The sequence below is a fragment of the Brachyistius frenatus genome, unplaced genomic scaffold (assembly GCF_029030835.1).
Source record: "Brachyistius frenatus isolate BFR_SWC_R1_liver_20210118 unplaced genomic scaffold, ASM2903083v1 Contig_127, whole genome shotgun sequence".
Lineage (NCBI taxonomy): Eukaryota > Metazoa > Chordata > Actinopteri > Embiotocidae > Brachyistius > Brachyistius frenatus.
The window spans coordinates 147,412-171,635 of NW_027210726.1; the positions used below are offsets into that span (position 1 = coordinate 147,412).

The 24,224-nt window shown below is 40.7% G+C and overlaps 1 protein-coding gene across 1 annotated transcript in view; it reads right to left on the bottom strand.

Annotated features, from left to right (window-relative positions):
• Window positions 1–22,430, bottom strand: part of dnah2 (dynein, axonemal, heavy chain 2) — a 63,036-nt gene extending 40,606 nt beyond the window's left edge. Inside the window, exons 1-34 of the mRNA XM_069714173.1 lie at window positions 22,360–22,430; window positions 21,940–22,019; window positions 21,632–21,796; window positions 20,631–20,865; window positions 19,885–19,995; window positions 19,220–19,458; window positions 18,658–18,849; window positions 17,365–17,522; window positions 16,712–16,799; window positions 15,823–16,028; window positions 15,279–15,408; window positions 14,193–14,375; window positions 13,830–14,038; window positions 13,215–13,361; window positions 12,396–12,552; window positions 12,151–12,260; window positions 11,800–11,926; window positions 11,165–11,353; window positions 10,527–10,671; window positions 10,234–10,426; window positions 9,735–9,935; window positions 8,362–8,518; window positions 7,748–7,922; window positions 6,319–6,482; window positions 5,914–6,075; window positions 5,563–5,666; window positions 4,742–4,898; window positions 3,867–3,949; window positions 2,434–2,614; window positions 1,983–2,121; window positions 1,664–1,881; window positions 897–989; window positions 677–802; window positions 152–262 (exon numbers count right to left, since the gene is read on the bottom strand). Of these exons, the coding sequence (XP_069570274.1) occupies window positions 152–262; window positions 677–802; window positions 897–989; window positions 1,664–1,881; window positions 1,983–2,121; window positions 2,434–2,614; window positions 3,867–3,949; window positions 4,742–4,898; window positions 5,563–5,666; window positions 5,914–6,075; window positions 6,319–6,482; window positions 7,748–7,922; window positions 8,362–8,518; window positions 9,735–9,935; window positions 10,234–10,426; window positions 10,527–10,671; window positions 11,165–11,353; window positions 11,800–11,926; window positions 12,151–12,260; window positions 12,396–12,552; window positions 13,215–13,361; window positions 13,830–14,038; window positions 14,193–14,375; window positions 15,279–15,408; window positions 15,823–16,028; window positions 16,712–16,799; window positions 17,365–17,522; window positions 18,658–18,849; window positions 19,220–19,458; window positions 19,885–19,995; window positions 20,631–20,865; window positions 21,632–21,796; window positions 21,940–22,019; window positions 22,360–22,366 (5,142 nt within the window). The 5' untranslated portion in view covers window positions 22,367–22,430. The remainder of the gene's footprint in view (window positions 1–151; window positions 263–676; window positions 803–896; window positions 990–1,663; window positions 1,882–1,982; window positions 2,122–2,433; window positions 2,615–3,866; window positions 3,950–4,741; window positions 4,899–5,562; window positions 5,667–5,913; window positions 6,076–6,318; window positions 6,483–7,747; window positions 7,923–8,361; window positions 8,519–9,734; window positions 9,936–10,233; window positions 10,427–10,526; window positions 10,672–11,164; window positions 11,354–11,799; window positions 11,927–12,150; window positions 12,261–12,395; window positions 12,553–13,214; window positions 13,362–13,829; window positions 14,039–14,192; window positions 14,376–15,278; window positions 15,409–15,822; window positions 16,029–16,711; window positions 16,800–17,364; window positions 17,523–18,657; window positions 18,850–19,219; window positions 19,459–19,884; window positions 19,996–20,630; window positions 20,866–21,631; window positions 21,797–21,939; window positions 22,020–22,359) is intronic.
• Between the last annotated feature and the right edge of the window lie 1,794 nt (window positions 22,431–24,224).

Consider the following 24,224-nt stretch of genomic DNA (forward strand, 5'->3'; position numbering starts at 1 on the left):
GCACAAACACTGCGCATAGTAACAGCCTTGACCTGAATAGCCAAACATGGCAGCAAGTTCACTCCTCAAAAGTAGAAGAAAATGTCCTATTTTCTGACAAGTTTCAGAAAAGTTTGGTTAAATGACAAAAAAAAAAAAAAATCAATCAAACCTGTTTATTCTTTATGGACTTGAAGGCGGACTTGTCACCTCTCTCCTTGCAGGCAATTAGACTTTTGGTGACATTAGCGGTCCACTGGATCTGACTGGCTGTGATTACCATCTAAAACAGAAAGGTGTATTTAACAGACTGCATCCTTCAGTTTGAAGAACCCGGTGACTGTTTTAATTTCATTTTAACATGAAAACGATACTATTTGCAAAAGTATCTATTACTTCCACAAGCCAGAGAGGATTCTATAAACTTGATGCAAGAAAATAATAATTAGCATAAAGCAGTTACATACACTAACGCAGTTGTGATTTGTAAATTGTTATTGTGTACAGGATATCAGGCTATAGAGGGATAAAAAAGCAATTACAGAAATGAGTTGAAACAAATGACACGGTGGTTTTCAAATCCGTGTTGTAAGTCAAAATCCTTTTACTGTCAGTCAGTTGATCAGAATGTCGGATAGATGAAGATGCAAAAGCAAGACAAGCAATTTAAGAGAGGAAAGCCTAAAAACAAATGTACCTGTCCAGGCCACTCTCTGACCCACTTGTCTCTTTGTCCTGTTATCCTCTTCAGATCTAAAAGGCATTTGCTCAGACAATCCTTGAGTTTAACACGCATGCTCTTCTCAACTTCACGCAGCCAAACCTACATGTACACAAAACAAAACAGTGCTCACATCCCCCTTAATAACTTTCTTTATTGCATTTATCGTCACCAGTATTAACACCCCAATCCGTACCTCCACAGGTTTGTTCAGTTGCACTTGAATGACGAATTCAACATACTCCCCATCAGCAGAGAACATCCCGATAGCGCTTGATGGAGTGATACCCTAAATAAAAAAAAAAACACACATAGCAGTGATGACAGCGTTCTGTATCTGTAAGTCCATCGCAGTCTGATTCTGCATCATCTGAAAACAGTGTTTGAAGTCCAGTTCATCCGAAAAGTTTGACTTACAATGAAATAACATTTTGAAACGGGGCCATGAATGTAGAAAAATGTAACCTCGTCAAAGTATCCTTTGGGTGCGTTTGCAGATAAATGCTACAATCTTGAAGTTTAAAAGCAAAAAAAAAAATACCAGTCACTTTACACAAAGTTCAGTTTGAAAAATTGTTTTTACTGCTCATGATGTGGTGTCATATTATTAAATCAGATCCTATTTATCAGTCAAAAAGACACCTTATTCTGTCCTGTTTGAGGACACAGACAAGTTTATAAATTGACAAATGAGTAAAAATAACCTGTATAAAATGTCTTTTCTATGTTTTCTATCTGATTAATCCTAAAATATTTAAAGTGAATCTGTTGCAACAAAGAACTTGAGAGAGAAAAACCTGTTATGCAGTAACCATTAGTAATCTTAATCTACTCCGAAACATATGGACTGAATTTTCTCTCAACAATCTAACACGGACCACAATGTGTGTGTGTGTGTATGTGTGTGTGTGTGTGTGTGTGCCTGGCTTTCTGGTTTTTATGATATTTATCTTAGCTCCTTACATTTTCGAGGCGCAGGCTGTTGATGTTGTCAAAGCACTTCTTCAGGTGAGGCTGCATGGCGTCTGGGTTCTGCGACTGTCCCAGGATCTCTAGTACATCGTCATTGGACAGAAAATAGAATCGTGGGAAGAGTTGCCTCTTGGTCTCCAGGTACATGTCCAAGGCCTTCAGGATTTCCTCCAGCCTGGCGCTCATCTCTGACAGCTTCTCTGACAAACCTGAAAGACAGAGAAGAAATTCATCATAGACTTTACACTGACTGTTGTACAATTCTGATAACAGCACGTTCTCTATAAAAACATTAAATATGTCGTCATACCGGGTTGGTGTGTTCCCTTCAAAGCATTCTTATCCTTGTGGAGACAAACCATTATGGTTTTCCAGCTGGAGCTAATATCTTCAAACTCTTTGCACTCATGGGGCAGCTGTTCCCTGATGTCCTTTCCTTGGAAAATGTTCTGAGGGAATGAAAATACAGGAAATGATGCAGTGCCAAGGAAACACTAGTGCAAAGAAGTTAACCAGATAAAGATGAAAAAAGAGGATCATTTGATCGACTGATAACGAGAAGAAAACAAGAGTGAGAACAAAACAAGATGTCAGCGAAAGAGAAGAAAAACTGAAATGAATTATGCTTGTAATCAAAATATAGACTTTTCAAATTCATCAAATGATTAATATCGATAGACAATAATGGAAAGCAAACCGTCAAACCATCAAACCATGAATATGTCGTCTATCGACATGGCATACGAGTGTGTATCCTGCACCTCCAAATAAATCCAGTGACGTTGCACGCTGAGGATCATCTCAATGACTTCCAGCACCGTACACAACCGGCGCTCCCAGAGGTCCACATCCTGCTCAAAGGCCTTGACAAACCGAGACGCCTTCATAGTGGACAGAGTGACCTGGTTGTCGTCCAGGGCCAGGAAAACCTCCTCTGTGCCCCTGAGAGAGACAGAGAGGCAGAACATGACTGCTGACGATTGCTTGTAATGGATTCCAGTGGAGACACATTTCAGTTTATTCAGTAAACCTGTACAGTTTGCTGTACTCCAATGCATCTGCATATGATCTGCAGTAAACACCATTTCTGTGAGGGTAATTGTGTTAAAACTGTGCCCAAAAGATTTCAATTCACCTGGGTTACAGCGGTTCAGGATGAAGTTATGTACATTTTTTGATTGCATAATACTTACAGGTTACATTTGTAATATTCACTTCTCCATGTGAGCAAACTTGGAGGAAACCCCTATTAATATGCATGATCTTGACTTGATTTTATATGATGAAGTTAATAATGAATTAAATAAATAAAAGAGTCCCAGGTAATTTGACCATGGACCATTTAAAGATGGATAAAAGATCTGTCTGTTTCCTCTGGTTTAGTTAAAAAATTGTCACACACACCAAGACTGATTGCATTAAAGGGAAGGAGTGAGGTAGCTACTGTTTCAGTGCAATTGTTCCATGTTGGCCTGCTTTGTATTAGCCGTAGACAGAGAAGGGTCCAACTCACAGAACATTGATTGTTATTGATAAATGTCTGATTAAATTCTCCGTGACCTCAAGCAAAAACGATAGCAGTCATTTGTATTTGTTTCTCTAACATTTTATTAACATTTATTGTTACGTTTTTTTTTTTCTTCTTTTGGAGTCAATTTCTCTGAAGATTTGATTTCTTCATTACAGATGAGTTTTGTTTTCGGCACCTTTCACTCATGCTTACTTTCTATTACAGCATTACAACCTCACTGTCTGTCTTCATTATAATTTACTGTGGACCAGCGCCTGATTGTAGCCTTCCCCTCTTCTGTCAAACTGATGGCAATGGCTTGGGCTGCTGATTAGACTGGGTCTGAGGTCTGACTCAATTTGTGTTGATATGCAGCAGATGGCCTGAGCGCTCTCACTTACGCTTGTTCTTCTCAGTCATCAATGACAACAAACAAACACTCACTTCCTTCGTCAACAGGGCAATTGTTCACGTATCAGCCTCATGCTTGCTCTCTACTATATAAAGATACTACAGAGGCACAACATTCTTTTAAATTTAATTTAAAAAAAACACATGTCTGGATGATAGTATTGAGCTGTGCTGAATTGTAAGATCAAATGATGCTGTAAAAGACTTAATGAAGAATTTTACCCTGGGATATATTCACAACTTGTTGAACATTTTAAAGGCTCATTTTCTCACCTCAGGCAGTAGTGGCCTTCATCTTTGTAGGGTTCTATGCCCAAGAACGTCTCCTCCCACGTCTTCGTAATGCCCTCCAGACCCTTTCATATCAAGCACAAAGAGTAATGAGACAGAATAATCCACACGGTCCTTTTCATCAACAAGCTTCATGATACATCCATATGACCAGGTCATTAATGAGAGGAAACCATTAGGGGTTTTAGGTTTGAGTTCTAGTGTTCCTGTTCATCAGAGATGGACAGCCATTAACAATTAGCATAATGAGAACATTTCTGTTTTTCCACACTGTGACGTGTCTTGATATTTTTGGAGCATTCTTTCTCACTCATGTGCAGTATTTTCTTTCACTCTCTTAAAAATATGTCTGCAAATAAAAAATGTATTTATATCATTAGTATCAAAAAGTCATGTTCTAATATATATATAAAATTTAAGAATCTGACAGGTTCATTATTTTTCTGACATGACGAAATAACATAAATTAACTGTTCATTTAAGGCTCTAATTCAATGCTAGTGCAGAGAATCCAGTCCCAGTTTCTAACTACACAATTACGTGCAGATTGTAAGTCCTAATGTCGTGAAAGGAACAGCACAAATTTACCCTGTGCTTCTATGTGCATAAACCTGGCAATACAACTGCACTGATGTAACCTCTGTGAGTACTGTGGAGTACGGTGAGAAAGTGGAAAGCGGTGAGGGAGCAGGATCGACGCTAGCTGTGTTGACCAAGAAACCGCAGACCTGAAGAGAGCAAGTCCGCTACCACTTTCTGACTTTGCTCGCCAATTTCCCAGGCAAGACCCAAGTTAGAATGAAAGGAGACAGAGAAGCTTGGAAAAGGCTGGTGTAGACTGATGAAAGACACTGGACCTGTTCTATGATGAGTTCCTTGCTGGCAGCTCCAGAAATCTCACAGATTTTGTCTGCATAGTTGTCAAAGCCCAGAGATATGATTTTCTCCAGGGTGAATTCAGAACTGGTTTGGTCAAAATAGCACTGCTGCTCCACGCAGATCTGCTTCCAGTGCCTGAAAGAAAAGTCATTTCAAGTACAGTCAGTATTATTATCAAATAGGTTAGATGAAGAAAAAGAGGAGGGGCAGATACTAGCACCTTTTAACTTGACAATTACTGAGTAAAGTCCTACATATTTGATAAATGCTAATACCTATTTTTTATAGGCTTAATGGCCATTACACTGCATTAACAGTGATGTACTAAAATAGTATGTGCTTATTCTGCCTAAAAAAGTAGACAAAATGAGGATATTTGTGGGTTTAGTAAAGGGAGAGTAGAAAGTTAGCCAACTTATTCCAGCTGTTCCTCAGCAACAGAATTTAAACCCATGTAACGTGGCTATAATAAAAAAAATTATGAATGTAATTAAGGGACAACTTTCCCAGATGGAGGACAGAATGCACCAAAGGTCTGGATGGTCCTCTGGGAAAAAAAAGACTCAGACCCATAGAAGGCAGCAGAAAAAACCTCCAGGAGGAGCATTCTGGAATAACCACAGTAGTAGGCTTATTCAGTGGGACTCAAAAACACACTTAGTCATCCTGATAAGGACTCATAAGCATTAACTATTTGACTCAACTGTCCCTGCCATGTCGTGTGTAGTGTAACTACTGCGGAACAACACTTCCGTTATACACGGAAATAACAAGTAGATACTTTGGTTTCAGTCAGTACCTGTCTCTCATGGCTGGGTTCTTCAGATCAGCAATAAGAGGCATGATCTGCCTGAATTGGTCGACCTTCTTCTTGGAGAAATGCAAGACGTCCCACGCCTTATCCTGCAATCACACAAAGACCGTGTCCTCACTGCTGTGTGACGGAAATGTGACAGTTGCCTGAAGGGGTTTCATTTTGGGAAACAACGAATGATGTCTCCTGACAATCTGCTGACTTTGTATCCATTATAAACATTTCTACAGAAACCATGATCAAAATACAACTTCTAGATCGCACGTACTGATTACATTTTTGTAGCATATTACGGCCAACACAGAATCGTAATAAAGACTGTGGGGCAGAACTGACCTTGAGATCTTTCTGAAGTTTTTGGAGTTTTTTGAACATCTCCTGCGCTGTGCTCTCCATGCTCTGCGTCTGCAGCCCAGCAAACTGACCAACCTTCCAGATGTCCCAGTTGACAGACCATTCCTCTGTGATATCCCAGACCTGCTGTAGCTGGTCCAACTCCTGCTCAGAAAATACAAACACCAAGCAAGGTGAACAAAGGCTAGTCGTTACACACCTTAAGTGTCAAACAGAAAAGCCTGGAGCCTCCTAACCCTTCCATTATATGATCAATTACTACTATGTTGAGCCACTTTATCACAAGCACACTCTCTGGATCAACTGCTCCTCATGTTGGAGTCTGCACAAGCTTATGGCAAGACAGCAGTATGTTGGGACTATGATGAGGCGAGTGTTGTTCCTGACCTTCTCCATTATCTGGATGCTTTTGGAGGGCGACTGCTGTATTTTGAAGAAGTCCAGTCCATCAAGGATGGTCTGCTCTTCCTGTTTTAGAGTCTCCAGTTTGCCGCGATGCTCTGCTATTTGCTTTAAGGCCAACTCGGTCCCCAGTGCACTGTCAAATGGACCTGGATATAGAAATGTAAAAAAAAAAAATGACATGAACATGTGTACAAACATACGCAGTCTGAGCATGAGGAGGATGTTGAGCAGGAGAGACAAACATAAACAGCCAACTATATCTGAAGCTTTTCAAAGACACGGAAGAGAACAAAACTCACAGGAAGCAAAGACACAAGTGGATAAGAGAGTTTTATACTGGGCTATAATGGGTTGGATACTTAAAGGCTACATGCCACTGCTTTTTGCAATATTAACTAATATATCTATTCACTATGTGCATTCTGTTTTCCTATTTGAGGCAGCAGGGCACTGCAGTAGAAATTATCTGCAGTTTATTGTTTGTATTTAGTTTTTTTCTTTTGCCACAGTATAGATTTGTTTTAAATAACAGCAAAGTCCTTTTTATGAGATGAAGGCTCCATTCCACTTTTGGTACTAAAATGAACCTATTTCAAGTCAGAGAGTAATGTTGAAATACATGTATTTTATTGGATTGTTTTTAGCCGTTTTATTTATTAATATTGGCATCAAGAGTTGCTGACTTTTGGTGGTCTTTCGTCCCGACTACCAAATTTCTGAAATCGTAACATCCCTAATCCCAACACACTCTGGCTGTTATATGCCTTGAAAAACGAACCAGTAAAGATATAGTTCTACCACTTCTACCAATGTAGATGTCAGTAATGTCTGTCCTGTAATATTTCTGGTACTATTAGGTAATTGTGAAAAATTCAACTTCATGGGAATTTTAAAATTTACAGAATTGTAGATTTTTTATTTAGTCTTAACAAGATTCTTTGTTTGTAATAGATATTTAATTCAAGGTATTAGCAAAAAATATAATCATAAACTTGTTTTTATAAACAATTATTGTTGAATTTTCAATACATGTAACAATACAGACTCAATTCCTATTGTTGATGGAAGGTTTAATCTATATCAGCCACCCATATAACTCCTACAAAAGGATGGAGAGCGAGTAACGGAAACATGGAAAGGAACAACGGTGGTTCCTTCTAAAAAGCAGAAGGAATCAGACACGAGCCAAAAGGAGTAGGGAAAGGCAGAGAGGAGGTAGAAGGGTGAGGGACGATTAATGACAGAGATCAACTGCTTTGGGAAAAGATTAGAAACAGGGTATTATTCCTATAGAGGCTTTATTTACATCAGTAAGGGAAAACAAGAAAGAAGAAAACATTAAGATGCACAAACTCCGGTGATGATAATTTAAATGAGCGTGTGAAAGGGAGAGTAAGAGACGGTGCACGACCTGTGGTGTTGAACTCCTGCAGAGCAAACTCAATCTTCTTCTTGAACTCCTCAGAGGAGAGGGTGAGGCTGTTCTTAAACTTCTCCTCGAGCTTCTGCAGCATGACGTCACTGTCGATCAACTCCTGCTGGAACCATACCCATTTCTCATTCACCTCCTCACGCATTTCCAGCACCTGCGGGTAAACCACAAAACATGGGCATAATGACGAGTTTGCGTTAATGAGTAGATTCACAGTAACCCTCAATGTGAACAAAGTTCTCCAGATGTCGTTGTTTTACTTCACGGAAGGTGAAGAATTCAATAAGGTGGTCTTGATTAGACGTGAAGCATTCAATGTGTTCTGCTGCTTGATACCAAGTGAGCAAATGGGAAATTTGTCTCTTTGCATACCTGCGCGATTATTGTAAACAGCAGCACAAGTATTTTACTTGGTACCCAATGAATAAATTGTAACAGCAACAGTATTCTTTCGAGAGAAAATGGAAGACATTACAGAGGAGCAAAGACAAAAATAAAGTCACTTTTGGTTGCATACTGTTTACATGCAGACACACACAAACGGTTCACTGCATATACATATATATTTGTATATTAATGAGCAAGCTACTTACTTCCTCTTCCACTGGGACTTCATATTTGTCCAGGATGGCAAACTGTTCATGGATGACAGGAATCTGAGCCTCTGTCTTGGTCAAATTGCCCTTGAGAGTTCCCAAGAGAGTCAGGCTCTCATTAAGCTCTGCCAGTGTCTGGGGGGGTTGTCTCAGCCTAAACATAAACATACAAACAAACACAACAAAGAGTGAGACCACTTTAAGCACAATTCATAAATGTTTACTGGATCTGGCCTTCGTCGTCTCCTTCTCTCAGAGACTGGAGCGATACGACTACAGGTTAAATCCATCTCGTTGTTTACTTCATGTAAAAGAGCTATCGTGCACAGTAAGACTTACTGACACTTGTAAAAACAGGGTATGTCCCGTACTCCACATTTGCGTACCCACACAGTATCAGTAAGGAGACGAGTGCGTACTTGTGTGAAGTTTTCAATAATTGCCAGAATGCCCAAGTGCCCATTAAGACTGCAAGCATTTGGAGGGTTATCAGAGCCGGGACCCTTGTGTTAATACAGATATCCTGTCACTCCTGCAAATATAAATGCTGTCGGCCACAAGGTACAATAGAGCTCTAATGATTATGTTATATTATTAACAGTTTTACAGTTACATTGAGATAAGAGAAAACAACTCTGCATACAGGAGCTGAGGAGGAACGTAACTAATTAAGTACTAGGACATAATATTTATTGTAGCTTTTGATTAAAGAATTTAACTGATATTTATGTCGATGGGAACAAATATGCAAGAGAAGAATGAGATAGTATGTTATGATATTCAGATTATTATAGCTGAAAAACTGCAGCAGACTGTGCTGAATTATGTGATACAGTTAGCTCTGAATACTGTTTTGAATAAAATTGAGAGAGGAAACAAAATGCAGTTTAGGTGTCCTGTTGTGTGTCGAGTGCGGGTGGGGAAATCTGAGGTTTTCACAGCATTGGATGGCCTGTAGATGTTTGTGATAAGGGAAAAGCACTGACAATGGTAATTCCTGGTCAGAATGGGGACTGGATGGGGCACTGTTTTTGATGTCACACATACACACTAAATTCCTATTTGGTAAGTTGCATAAGTGAAGTCATCGTTTTCACGGAAACAATTTCGTTTATAACTCTTTAGAAAACCTTCAAGGAATTTAAATTTGCATATTTATGCAGCCAGGTGCTTCAAAACTGGATCAGATCCTCTAATGTAAAAGGGCTACTGTGGTGTAGGTACGATGGTTCTACTTTGTATTGAGTGCTCATGTTCACAAGAAAGTGTCTGAAGAGTCACAGAGTAACAGACAGCAGTATGACGACATGGTGTCGCGGAACATAAAAAAACAACCTCCAAATAACCTTTTTTTTTACTTGACTCCCCACCTGTTGGCATTGTCTTGCAGTGAGGTGTGAAGTTCTAGTAGGCGAGTGCTGGCCAAGTGACTGAGAAGCTGAGTGAGCTTGGTTTGCCACTCGCTACAGTGCTGCACCAAGGAGGACTTGAGTGGTGAACAGTCCAGCATGACAAAATTGATGTTGCATACCATCTCTTCCTGTTGAACATTGTTGGCCTTCTCTGTGTACCTGGGAGCGAACAGGAGAAACAGAAGAGGCAGATTAATGCATCTGCTTCAGTACACTAAACAGCAACTTTTGAAGAATGTCTTGAGAAAATGAAACAGAAGTTCACTTTGCAAATTTGAATATATATCTGAGGCATTTTTTTTTAACAGAATTAGCCGTCAGGAACAACCGTTCCTAAGTGACAAACAGCAGTTGCAGTCAACTTTAATTCATTCGACAGACGATGTACTCCAATGCTTGTGCAGCAAAAGATTAGTTAATAGAAACTCTTTAGACATATCAAGTTATTGCACAGTACCTGTGTATATCTGCATCAAAAGAAGTTACTGGTTGGTTAAACTTCTGGTAGCGTTGTATAATGACGTCCTTGTTGCTATCCCAAATTTCCTTGTGTTTGTCCCAGCTCTTCAAATAGTCCTGCAGGTGGCTGGCATTGGCTTTCATCCCGTTGGCAACTGCGTCCTGAATCTTTCTTATCTCCTCGTCTTGCTCTGAAGGATCAAAGAGGACCAGAGTGACACCAGATATAAGAGTAGGAGCACAGACACACAGATATGACCAACAATACATACTGCATACGAATGTTCAAACCTATGTTGATGTGTATGGGATTCCCCGGAGACACTTTGCAGGAGAGAAGTTCAGGAAGTCGTTTAAATTCTGAGATGATGTTGATGAGCTGAGGCATCATGTTCACAGTCTCAGCAAGCTTTTCGGGAGTTGGGGAGAACTCAACCTGTCAAAACAGACACACACAGACACACTCACAAGTCAACTAAAACCCTCTCGAGTTAACGTGTGCCTGTTTGTGTGTGTATGTTTGATCAGGACAAACGGCCATTTTCCCGCCCTGACTGATGACCTGTTTGAAAGGTAATCTCAATATGAGCAGCACTTACAGTGAGCTTGCAGCACTATAATCCGTTGGATAAATGTGTGTGTGTGTGTGTGTGTGTGTGTGTGTGTGTGTGTGTGTGTGTGTGTGTGTGTGTGTGTGTGTGTGTGTGTGTGTGTGTGTGTGTGTGTGTGTGTGTGTGTGTGTGTGTGTGTTGGAGTAGAAATAAAACTAGTTTTCTGTTTCGTAAATCCGTGAGCACATACTAGTTCCTGTGATACAATCGTGCCTTGCATGCAAACACTTACATACAAACATATGTGGACATGAGCGGACGTAGTGTAAGCACATTTTTGTCACACGACCTGATTGGATCAGAAGTGGTTGCCGGTACCTTTGGTGTGGCTTGGGGAGACGCCTGGCGCAGTACTACAAGGACTTTGAACAAAGGATTGGGCGACGTCTTGCCATCTCCATTGATGGCTCTGGACAGCTTCTGCATGGAGTGTTTGATGTTTCTCCTGAGAGCCTCCTCTACCATCTGGTCCATCTTTTCTGCGTAGGTCACCCAGTGCTCCTGGACCTTAAATACAATGGTAGAGATTTACACACAAACCATGGCAGTGGAAATTTGGGGGCTGTACTTGTTATTATATTAAAGGGGCAAACGGGTCACTAAATATGGCTCTCAGTAAGAAAAGGGGAAATTCTACCAAAACAATTTTGTTTAAGACATTTTCAATTTCGTTTAATTTATCAGAACATGTTGGATTGTTTTTACAAGTACAGCCACTGGTTACACAACCTGTGTGGGTCAATATAATTGGATCCAGTAACTTTAAAACTAAGTTTCTGAACCGCTGATGAATCTGACTTTAAGCTTCTGTCACAATCTTGCATAAAACATCGCATAAAATCAATCTTAAATGTTAATTGTATAAATTTGACAGATTTAATTTTACCAAAAGGGCATGAGCATTTCTGAATGCTATCAATACTTGATGAATTAAAGAAAAGCACAGCATATACCTCAGGTTCATCAGCAAAGATGCTGTGGTTCTGGGCCATGATGTGGACAATATCCTGGTGAGCTGAGCGCAGTATTTGGAGCTCAGTCTGCTGGTGAGCCTTCTGGTCATCCTGGAAGTCCAGGTTCCTAAAGTGTCGTTATGGGAATTGGAAAATCGACAGAAAAATCCCACTGTTTTTCTGTACTTAGTGAATATTCATTGTTAATACAGATACCGAATTAAATGTTGGAAACATTTTATATACAGTGACTTAAAGTATATCATTTTTGCCCACTTTATTTTGTTATATTTGTGTGTTTACTGCAAAGGCATACCATGAAATGAACAAGCAACACATGTCTGTTGTTACCTGTACACAGTCTTCCCATCCAGTCTCACCAGCAGTGCTTCACCCATCTGGCAACAGAGGTTGGAGATGGATAGATTGGATACTTGGTAGGCATCAACTATCGACTGGACCTGGAGTTTTATGACGATGAGAGGAAAGGAGAGGGGACAGGACGAGCTGCTCAGTGTACATTAATGTGGTTATATTACTGACCCAAAAACAGCTTCCAGATCAGTATCTGTTTGTAGTGAACTGAATGTTACAACCTTCTCAACGTGCAGGAGACATTCACGGACGAAGACATTAGAAGCTACTTTTGACAACCACTTGAGCTTGGTCAGACCCAGCTGAATCTTCATATCGAGGAAATTAATTCGCTTCTGAAACAGACCCAACTCATCATCGGACAGCATTCCAATGATCCTGGTACACACACATGCACAGAAGTCAAAAGTCAGAAGTCTTATACTGACAGCTGAGAGAAGCAAAAATTTCAACACTTATGTGGCTTCATAATAAAACACATCAATGGAAGACAATTCATTTTGTTACAATGCTGGAAAAAAGGCTGATGGATTATACATGTATTTCTGGACATGAGAGCACATCTCTTTGTATCTGCATTACTTGTAGTTGAGCAGTTAAAAAAGAAAATTGTCATAAAATGTGCAAAACATTATGCATTATGTTCTGTACAAAAAACTAAAATCTATATTGGCCAACATAAGCTTCGATACAAGATATCTGCGACATGTCTATGTTGGTCGATAGAATTGGCCAGCTGATATGTTGGTCAGGCTTATAATCTCATTTTCAATTGATTCAAAAAGTACCAACAGGTTTATTTACAATATATGATTACAATGTGACAATACTGAACTCAGAAGTCGCTGTTTTGTGTTGCAAACATGTTTATTCCCGCTTACGTGTGTGTGTGTGTGTGTGTGTGTGTGTGTGTGTGTGTGTGTGTGTGTGTGTGTGTGTGTGTGTGTGTGTGTGTGTGTGTGTGTGTGTGTGTGTGTGTGTGTGTGTGTGTGTGTGTGTGTGTGTGTGTGTGTGTGTGTGTGTGTGTGTGTGTGTCAGACCTGTTATAGTCCATGATCAGCAGCAGCACTCTCTCCCTCAGCCGTCTGATGTCTTCCCTATCCTGGTAAAAGCCAGATACACACTGGGGGATCTCAAATTTTTGTCGATCCCAGTAGCAGATCTCAGAGAACAGAAGCAAGAGCTCGCTGGACAAGAAAACACATGAAAAACCCAAAATAAATAATACGAATTAAAACGTGTCATGTTACAGTTGTATGCAAAAGTCAGTATTTCATAAACGACAGAATCTGCAACAGAAAGATAATCCAAAGCAGACTTCCAAATCCAGCATGATCTACTTAAAGAAATGAAACTGAAGCTGTTGGAATGGTCCTGGCAGCCCTCTGACCTGAACATAATGATGTTCAATGGAGCGTTTGTTGGTAGATATCAAAGGAGCCGTGCATCCAAGACAGCCTGAAACATCTTTTAAATTGAACTTAACTTCAAGTGTTCTGCAAGAGGGAGTGGGTGAAAATTCCTAAAACAAGTAACCATTCACTGGCTACAAAAGGGTTTGCAAGCTGTGAAACCTGTCAAAGGGGAGGTTACCAAGTACTGATATCGTAGGCTGTGTAAGTCTCGTGTGGTTCTGTTTGTTGTGTTTGACCCACTTGTCAAAGTTGATGTCCAATTTATTGTCATTGCAGCGCACAATGAGAGGCTCATCCAGTCTCTTGAGGTTCTGCATGTCCAACTTCTGGCACCACTCACTGAAGAGCTTCCTTTCCATCTCTTCTAAAACCTGGACTGTCTGGCCTTGGTGGAAAACTATCTGCTTGCGGCTGGAAGAGTTAGGCATGAAGTTGACCTTCTGAAGGAACTGTAGGGGAAGGACAGGAGGCAGAGGAAAAAGTCAATGAAGGAGGGATCTTTATTTTGCTACTGTTCATGTGATAGCCTGATGTAACAAACTTACCTACCTACCTACCTTATGCTAAGACTAAGAAGATTACTGCATAGTCTAATGGACTCACCTCCATAGTTGTCTCTAAGGAAATTCTCAGGGCCCTCGCCCCCTGGGCCTGGCCTGCTAACCGGGGGATGTGTTCAGCAGAAAGCCTATTCGTCTGGCTCAGCTCTTTGTTTACCATTTTAAGCTCCTTGTAAAAGATGTTGTACACTTCCTCCACCTTCTCATCTGTGGAGCGCTTAATGGCCTGTGATGGCGACGAATGCATGGAATAGAAGGATTAGATGAATTATGTGACAGTGAGAGAAGACAGACAGGTGAAAGATCAGAGTTTAGCAGTAAAGTAAACATAGAATTAAGAGCGTGAGCTTTGTACTGAATGCTACTTACACTGAGAACTGAGACAATTCTGGGTGTTCCCAATATAATATAACAAGGGAAAGTGCACACCAAGCCTAATGTGGGAAATGTCAGAGACCATCGGCATCCAAATACGAACCTATTTATATATCTAAACTGTAAAGATTTAATCAGTAAAATGCCACAGAATGTGCTAAATTCATGAATGCATATTTAGTAAGTGGGTAACCCTTTGAACCATTGGCTATTTTCAGGGTAATTTCACTACCTTTACTTTGAAGCTCATATCTTGGTCATTGTTGGAGCTCGCCATTTATGCTATATCTTGTTTTTTTTCAGGACAGTCTCGGCTATTCCGATCTTTCCTCATATAATTGAATAATCCTTAGAGATTTTTACATTAGTCTTTTAAATTGTTATGTTTTTAAATGTATCTCACCAGAAAATATTGTCAATAGAGAAATCTTTTTATAGTTGTGTAGAGGAGATTGTCAAGAATCTGGCAATGTCTGAACCATGTTTGTGGGAGATGGACGTGGCGCTTCAGAGTGTAACAATGACGCTTAAACTTCGATTATGTCTGCAACGTTTCGTCACACAGACGAGGCTCTGACGTTTCTGGAAAGCTTTGAGTTGTGCAGTTTGAAAGGATATATCTCTCTGTGATTAATACCCACTGCGATATTCAACCAAGAAGAAGGGGGGAGAATTGGACACACTTTGCGTTCATTGGGTTGTAAGGGTTAGGAGGAAACCTGAGAACTCAAATGTGTGTGTTTGTGAGAGGCACCTCGCGATTGGACATAGGCCTTAAAATATCCAGAAGCCGAACTCCTTCGTCACGTGTGTTCACAGTCTTGAACTCTGAATTGATGAGGTTCTGCGCCATCATTTCCAGATCTTTTACCAATGCACAAAACCTGTGCACAAACACACACAGACACAAAGAAAGACAAGAACATATCTACACATGAAAACACTCGATATATAACAAAAGCATACTAAAACGAGAGGTGCAGACACACATAAACACACTGACACTTATATCCACAGAAGCTGGAGCCAAAGAGGAGCTCAGATCAGTCTCTCAGCAGATGTGGCGGAAGTGGAGCTTCCTTGATTGGTCACGCTAGAATGTGCTTCCCATAATGAGAACCCAGCTTACCCTGGTAACCAAACTGTTTTGTATTTATGTTATGTAGTGAATAGTGAGGTAGACTGCAGATGCATGGCGATAATATATATCCCATGGCTTTGACACACAAAATATGAAAAATACTGTCAAACTATTACATTCAATCTTAACTTGAATGTGTTAATATCAATAGATCCACCTTTGGAATTCGGTGCACCATGTGGTATTGTTGACCTGAAGGATGCCCTTGTCAACAGAGCGCAATCTCTGCAGGCCATGATGGAAGTTGCCTTCTATCTTCAGGAGGGTGCGGCCGAACTCTGGCCCCTGGCATTCATCGAAGCATGGCAACGGCCGCTGCTCACCGTCCTCCCAACGGCAAAACTGTTGTTGGCAGTCACATACCTGAGACAAGACAAGAGAAAATAAAAACCTAAATAGCAAACAATACAGACCGTGTCAACACATTAAAAAAAAAAAAAAAAAAAAAAAGATTTGTTATGTTGGAGGTCAAGTCCCATTGATTCAGAGAGGATGATATCCACAAATAGCTGTCAGAGGCCATTTTTGTCATATAAATGATCTAGACTTCACTATATGATGGCAAGTGTTTGAGATGATGTGGAGATACAAACAATTTCTGTTCTGAATGTGTTAGGGCTGAAATGCTGACAAAGTAAGTAGCGTTAACAACTTCAGTGCAGCTAAAGACTCACCGAAAGTAAAGAATAACGTCTGACTGGATAACGTCCATTTTACAGTAACCTGACTTGTCTCGATGGAATAGATCTGACTGAGGAGCTACTGGAAGCGCCTGAGAGCACCATGAGGCACCATTCCACTTGTAAACATCCCTCTTTAGTATTGTTCTTTTTCATAGGAGGGTTCACATGATAATTCAACGGCAAAATTAAAAACTGTTAAAAACTCTCAGCATCTAGTAGTACTTTATCCTAAAGAACTCTTGTATTGTTTACAGGGGTAGTTGCTTGGTCTGACGTGGATTTAAACATCAGGAATCCACAAATATAGTGTGCAAATGTTCCTGTGCTAATGTGTCTGTAGGTGTGACTGACAGAAAAGTTCACCTCAAGCAGGTTTCTGAGCCTCTGAATGAAAGCGTCAATCACCACAAAAAACTTTGTTTGGTCTAGGCCCCAGCCGTGTGGAGAATACCTGAAGTAGAAACAAGGGGGATAAAAAAAGAAGGACAGAGAAGGGGAAAGGGGATGGAGAGATGGAAACAGAGATGAAATGATTCACTGACAGCACAGTGGGTGAAGAAGTCCGTCCGATGAGCACTTCAGTATTTTTCAACTGCATTTACAGAGGTCTCATAATTGTCAAGTGGCTCAAAAACAAAAATCAGGTTATTAGAGTGAAATACAGCCATCCACTAATTGATTGATTGATTGAGTCCTATTGACACACAAAACAACATACGGCTTTGAAGTTGGTTTGCTTATTGTTCCCCGGTTGAATTATGCGAATGTGAAACAGAGTTTAGTTGTGCCTAAACCCTTCAAATGAAAGCTTTTATGTTTAACCATGCTTTTCAAGGGTCTATTTATTTGAGCACAATTAAACTCAGCCCAACCTCAAAGCTCTGCCTCGACTAAGCATCTATTCAATGTTACACTTATTTATAATATCTGAAATGAAAGACTTTTGCTTTGGAAATGAGAGACTTAAGACTTTAAAAGTGGGCTGAAGACTGTGTTTGGAGGGAAATGTCTCGTACTTGCGGTGAAACTGTGAAACGTGCAGGTAACGTTCCTTCCAGGACAGGCAGCACACCATACAGTCATTCAGGATCTGTTTGCTGGCTGACACATGGCCCTCAAAAATTCTGTCCAGAGAGATGCTTTGGGTGCACAGGTTGATTATATCATTGGTCACCTGCAGAAAAAACACAGCAGAAAAAAGAAACACTTGTTACAAATACGACGTATTGGGCAACTACCTTTAAGGCTCTTTTTCACTCTATCTTGGTGCAAAAACAGACATGGTTCAATGTATCTTGGCCAGATGTGAAGGAGGCAAATAAGACTTCTTGTAAAGGGAACACAGATATTAGAGACAGTTGACAGCAGAATGGTCACTACAACAGTTAGCACTAAGCAGGGTCATTAGTTTCTCTCCTCTTTCTTTGTTTTATCCGCCGTACGCTGGTGAAGAGCCTCTGCCCTGTAGACTGCAGTGATTGGAAAATGATATTGAACCAGACATTGTGTTGCCGTGTGACAAAAGAACAAGTAATTCAAAGGAGCACCATATGATGTTGAGTTAGAACAGTGTTATTTTCTAAATCATTTACCCCTTTGCCTGTTAAGCTGCCAATTGAAATAAAATCAGTGATTAGGTGTTTGGTGCGCTGAGTCTCAGGGTGTAATGACTCTGATGTCTGAACATCCCGGATGAGTCGGACTGATCTTTGTGCCTTATTGTAACAACACAGCCTAAACCAACTGTACTTTTTTTTTTCTTTTTCCCAACTGTACGGTTTCTCTCACAGCTAAAGCATATCTGTTATTGTGCCCCACTGACTTCTCTGTGGAAGACATAATTACTTTCACAGCACATCTATTATTTATGTTCAAATTGCAAGTCTAAAACAGTTATTCAAGTAGCAGAGGGACAGAAAAAAAGCAGGTCAATTAAAGAAACCTAGTGTGAGTGGTGTGAGTGCACTACACCCCGTTGCCCCTCAGACACTCTGCCAGCGTGGTGTCTGTGTGAGACACGCGTGTTGCACGTTGCTGCTGCGCCGTGTCATCTACAGTTCTAGCGTCTCGCCGGAAACGATCTGCGATCATGTGCATTATATGGTCGTAGCGGCTGTAGCAATAAAGGCTGCAACTATATCATGTCAATAATACAAATCTATATCTCTCTTATTAACGGGAAATTCAATGTAGAAAGATAGGGCTGGCAGTAGCAGCACCGCAGCAGACACGAGGTAGCCATGACGCACGCACACACCATGCAGGAAGTGTGTCCGAGGCATTACTCTGATGTAGTCTTATACAGGTACCTGGCGGAACAGACCGCTGATCCCCCCCTTGGTGTTGTAGTAACTGGAGTTGCTCCAGACGATGCGAATGAGACTGAGAATAGTTGGCAGTTTAGCGGCAACTTGGTTCGGCTTGAGCTTGGTCAGCTCTTCACAGGCCTCCTTCAGTATGGAGAGGAATGACAGGTTTGATTGGGCCTGCAGAGCGCAATCCTGGGTAGCAGACACATAACAAGGAAAAAGGGCGATTAATATCATTATTGCGCTTCAGTCATGATTAATAAAAGATTTCATGTCAAAATGTTCCACTTTCTAATTAATAAACTATTAAGTAAAATAGATGCAATAATGAGGCGCACCAGTGAGCAGCGCTCCAATCTGTGAGGAAAGAAAAATTCATCAAGGCTGGTGGGGTAAATGTAATACTACTTTACCATACTCCGTCAGGGTATGCATATCTTTGCTTACTCTAAATTAAAACCTTTTGGAGCAATACTTAGTGTTGTTCTTTGATTTAAATAGTGACATTAATTGTATTATACAGTGGTTGAGATGATTTTTTTTTTTTGCAGACTTCCCATACCTGTATTTCCTCGGCAAGTTTGCAAAAGCGCGTCACATACAGAGACTTGGAAAGTTGAAGGATTTTCTGGATGTGCCTGACCCCCGGCTTTTGCAGCTGCTGGCTGATGTCCAACAGTTTGGCAGAGCGACTCTCCCAGAGGGCTATCTCCTGCAGCGGACCACAGTTGTCCCTCATCTTCATTATTTCATGGGCATTAAGTAGCTCCTTAATCTGATCAGTCCAGTCGATCATAACAACTAAAAAAAAAGGAGAACAAGTGAGTGGAGGAAAAAGGGGAACACATGTAGGTTAGAGGGAGAAAAGAAGTGCAATAAATGGTATTCAATGAAAACCACAAGAAGGACTGAGGGAGTGTTGAAATGAAAGTATGACTTTGAGGAGAGGAAGGAGTTCAAATTAAAAGATGATGTGTATACAAAGTGCAGAAGACAAAAACAATAAGAAGTTGGACTGAGGCAAGTGAGTTTAGGAACCCAGTAACTCATAAATAAAATACAGTCGGAGACAAAATGGCAATGCCACAGTTTCAATTTAGTTTTGAGCAAAAAGTCACAGAGCAAAAGTGAGTGTGACCTTTCTGACAGACTCCACAGAAACAGGAGGAACGAGAAAACCACCCCCATCACCTCCTGACATACACAGAAAGAGCTCCTCAAACTTACTCTCCATTCTCTGGACCAGCTTAAGGTCCTTGATGGCCTCCTCAGGACTGCACTGTAGGCCTTCCATTGGGATGTAAAGAACTCTTTTGCCAGATCTCTGATATACATCATCTGTTCAAGATGGAAAAAAAAAACCCTACATAAATAAAACATTACACTGCAGCATGTGGCTCTGAGAAACTTTCAGCTAGTTATGATGGCCATCTTGTACACAACGCATCAATTGAAGTCAACTGCAACATGTGTCTTAAGTTTTTTATGATTTCTACCGCATGGCCCTGGTGTAGTGCAATCTGTATACCATGACCCATAAAAATACCTTTAAAATGTAAAGCCGCGATTTGCAATCATATAGCCTCTTCAGACCTGGCATTACCGTGCGTCCCGGCTGATCTGATCAGAAAAGGACAACTCTATGTAGGCTGTTTACACCTGACATTATCATGTCTCTGCCGCAGATGTGTGTCAGAAATTACAGACGAGGTAAACAGGCTGACAAATATTAAAAAAAAATACTAAAACTATTTAATCAACAGACGCAAGGACAAATGGGAAGAAGTCTACAACAGCAACGACTGGTGTTATTTTTCTGCTGCCCACTGAGACTACAGTATGTAGGCTATAATATAGTCAAACCAGAAAGTTCTGTACCTTCACTAATCATTGAAGATCAAAGTTATAAAATGTTAGTATTAGTATAAGTGTTGGAACAGTGAACTGCCTTTCTTTTCCTCCGAAGCACCCACCTGTAAGGCTGGAAAGGTAGCAGTGCATGTTGGTGGTATATTTTCCCATGATGCTCTTCTCCCTGTGGGTGTTCAAAGCGATCGGGGGGGCATGCAAACAGGTCATATCATAAAGCAGCCTCTTGATGGTGTTGGCCCGCACTGTGCCGAACTGTATGGTAGAATCAAACGTTTCTTCTGTGATTGCGGCTCCCGGTAGGCGAATAAAATAGGCCAGATCCTCTACCACCTCACCCTAAAAGACGAATTTTGAGATGCAGTGGTGAATAGAGACAGAAAAAGAACACAGAGAGGGAGTTGAATTAACAGATAAAACATAAAGGGAGGAGAAGAGAGCACTACAGCTCCTCAGACAAGGTGGACAATGCTGCTTAACCGTGTGGTGTCTTGGCCTTTTGTTCCTTTTTACAGCTGGTTAATTCCTCTTATTAAATCGAAGTTTAAAATGAAATTAGTACTGTGAGGTACAAGCAATTAATGTATTTTTTCAGCACAACTTGTGATGTCACATGATATTACAAATCTTGATTGAAAAGACCTGACAGTTCAAAAAACAAAAACAAAGGCGCGGGAATACTTTCTTGTGCAAGTATCCAGTGGTAGAAGTACCACTTAGATCCTTTACTTAAGTAAAAGTAAGAATACAGTAAAATACTCCATTAGATCAGATGAATCTGACTTTTTGGGTGAAATATTGGATCATGTGAACATTTATTGAAATGAAACCATGTGAGAAGTTAAGAAATACAAATCTGTGAATTGGTCTTAAAAGCTTCTCATATTATCTAATGTGTAAATATTGCCCTGTGAAATGTGGTAAAGTGTAAGTGGAAAGTAGCACCAAACGGAAATAAGTAAAGAAAACCGAATTCAAAATTGTACTCGAGTTCAGTACTTGAGCAAATGTTATTTTCCCCGACTGCTGGCAGCCTGCCTTTATATTAATCTACCAAATTCTAATAAATACAGTGAAAGAAAGTGGAGAAGAAAGTGTGATGTACCGGTAAAGTCATGTGGTACTCCACCCGCAGCCCCAGGGAGGAGTCTACGTAGACCAACATGGCTGTGATAGAAGTGTCCTCAATAAATGAATCCAGCGCCTTTTTATTCTCCTCCGTCCACGACTCTTTGGTCACACCAGAAAGACACACACAACGGATGAGCAACTTCCCGCGGATGGAGAGATGAAAGGAGGGGTCCGTGGTGAGAAGGGGTGGAGAAAGTTTGTTAAATGGCGGGCTTGGCATCTGTGGACAACTCTCAGTGATTGAAGAAAAAGTCAAGTTCAAAATCAATGATCCATCTTTACCTGACGGATGGGCGGAGAGTATTCCTCTTCTATTGTGTCCAAAGCCTCCTCCTCCTCCAAGCTTTCCTCATTCTCTGTAGCTGTGGAGGCATGTGAGGACAGACGGAGACAAACACACACACAGCACACTGTAATTGCAATAACAAGAGACAGTAATTTATCATTTCAAACTTTAACCTTATTAACAGAACTGTTGTTAAGGCGTTATTATTATTATTATTTTTTTTTTATCACAATAGCTGCTATGACTATTTATTTATTTTAAATAGTTATAGCACAAGCAACTTTATCAACTATCGAAACTTGTGTTTGGGTTAAACCTTGACGTGAAAAGTTAAGAGTGGCTCCTGGGTGTTACAGACTATCTCAAAACAACGGTAGCTCGTTTGATAACTTTTTGTTGTTGTTTTGCTTCGTTACCTTCCATGACGAGCGCAGTCCTCACGAGCTGAAATGCTCCAACTCAAAAGTGTTTATTGAAACGTTTTACGGTTCCGCTCCGCCAGCTGTTAACGGACAACAACAACAACAACAACAACAAAAAACTTGTACGGGAAGAAATTCTTTACGATAGCTACGATACTTTTCTCTCTCGTGTTTCTTTTTCACATCCTTGCGGTCAAACCGGTGGGCTTGAGTGTGCTTGTCACCATGGAAACGATTGGTTTCCTGGGTAACCCCCCCCCCCCCCCCCCCCAGAGCGTGATGCGTGCTCTGTCACGAGAGCGCCGTGACACGTCGCTTACGTAGGCGAGGTGTTTGTGATCCGGGAGTGAAATGTGACCCAGATATATATCGTGTTCATCTCCAGGGGCATTTGGAAGAGGGATTCCTTGGTTCTGCGTGTTTATTTATTTTTTTTGCTCTACGCTGTACTGGACGAAACTTTACACGGTGGTAATGCACACATTCGTATACATTTCATGTTTGCCACGGTTTATTAGGTCATATGAATATTTAAAAATACAGCACAGGAAATTAAACCATATTTGCTTCACTGTGTGGATATGCACCCTATACATGGAATTATGTTGAAAACGGCCGTAGAACTAAATCTGTAAACGTTTTTTTTTTTTTTTTACCGGTATCTTTGTATTTGTCAACTTGACCAAATTGTCCGAGGTCGTCACCCAGTGGCCGAATGACTAAACTGCAGCAGGTACACACAAAAAAACAGAAAAACAAGAAGAAAAAAAAGAGGACAATACCACATTTGAGAAAAGACACTTGACAGAGTTGTACCACTATCACTGAGCAATTATTTCAGTGAATTATATAGAACTCAGGAAGTACGTTAAATAGCCTGAACGTATAATGGTGTAAACTCTGCAGCAACAGGTGACGCAGACCCATAAATGCCCGCCAGCAGTCTCTTGCTGAATGCTACATGCATTTAGGAAGAGACTCAGACCATCACCCTGCTTTTCCTCTTAAGTGATAAAGCATTTGCAAACAGGGATTTACAGGCCTCCAGAAAATCTAGTTCGAAGAAATCTCGTATATGAACAAGTTTGTAACTCCCAATCGATTGGCATTTTGTTCACGAACGAGAACTTTAAACACAGCTGATCTAGCAACAGCTTTTTTGGGGGGTATAGAGGGTGATTATTTTCTACAACACTTGGAGAGTGAAAAGCAACTCTAACAAAATGATTTAAAACATTGCAAATATGTCTCAATATTCTATGAGCTACAGAATATAGAGTATTATTGGACTGTGGATAAAACTCCCTTCATGTCCCACTCAATGAGACCACCAGTGTACACACACACACACACACACACACACACACACACACACACACACACACACACACACACACACACACACACACACACACACACACACACACACAGAGAGAGAGAGAGACCTGGGTCTGATAAAGAGGCTCTTAAACCCCGAGGAAATCTGTGTTTCGGTCTTTCAGGGGGACAATCCTTAAGTCTGAATACAACCTTGAACTCCCCCCCCTCTCATTACTAGATCATTCTTCCCTCCCAGCTCACTTTCTCCAGGGTCCTTCTCTTGTTTTTCTCTCCCTCCCTTTCAGGAGTTTGGTCTGAGTCCTTTCCAGTGGGGAAGTCCGGGCCTTCTCTCTCTCACAACGCTGACCGACTCCAAACGTCTCGCCTGTGAAGCTTCATTAGAATTCATTTGTTTGAAAGGGTTCATTTCTTCCTTCAGTCACTGCCTCCCTCTGTTCTCCCTTTCAGCCCGGGAGAAAGGCATATTAGCATGAAATTATCCTTTACCTCACCTTGATTAACTGCATTGTTTGCATGCG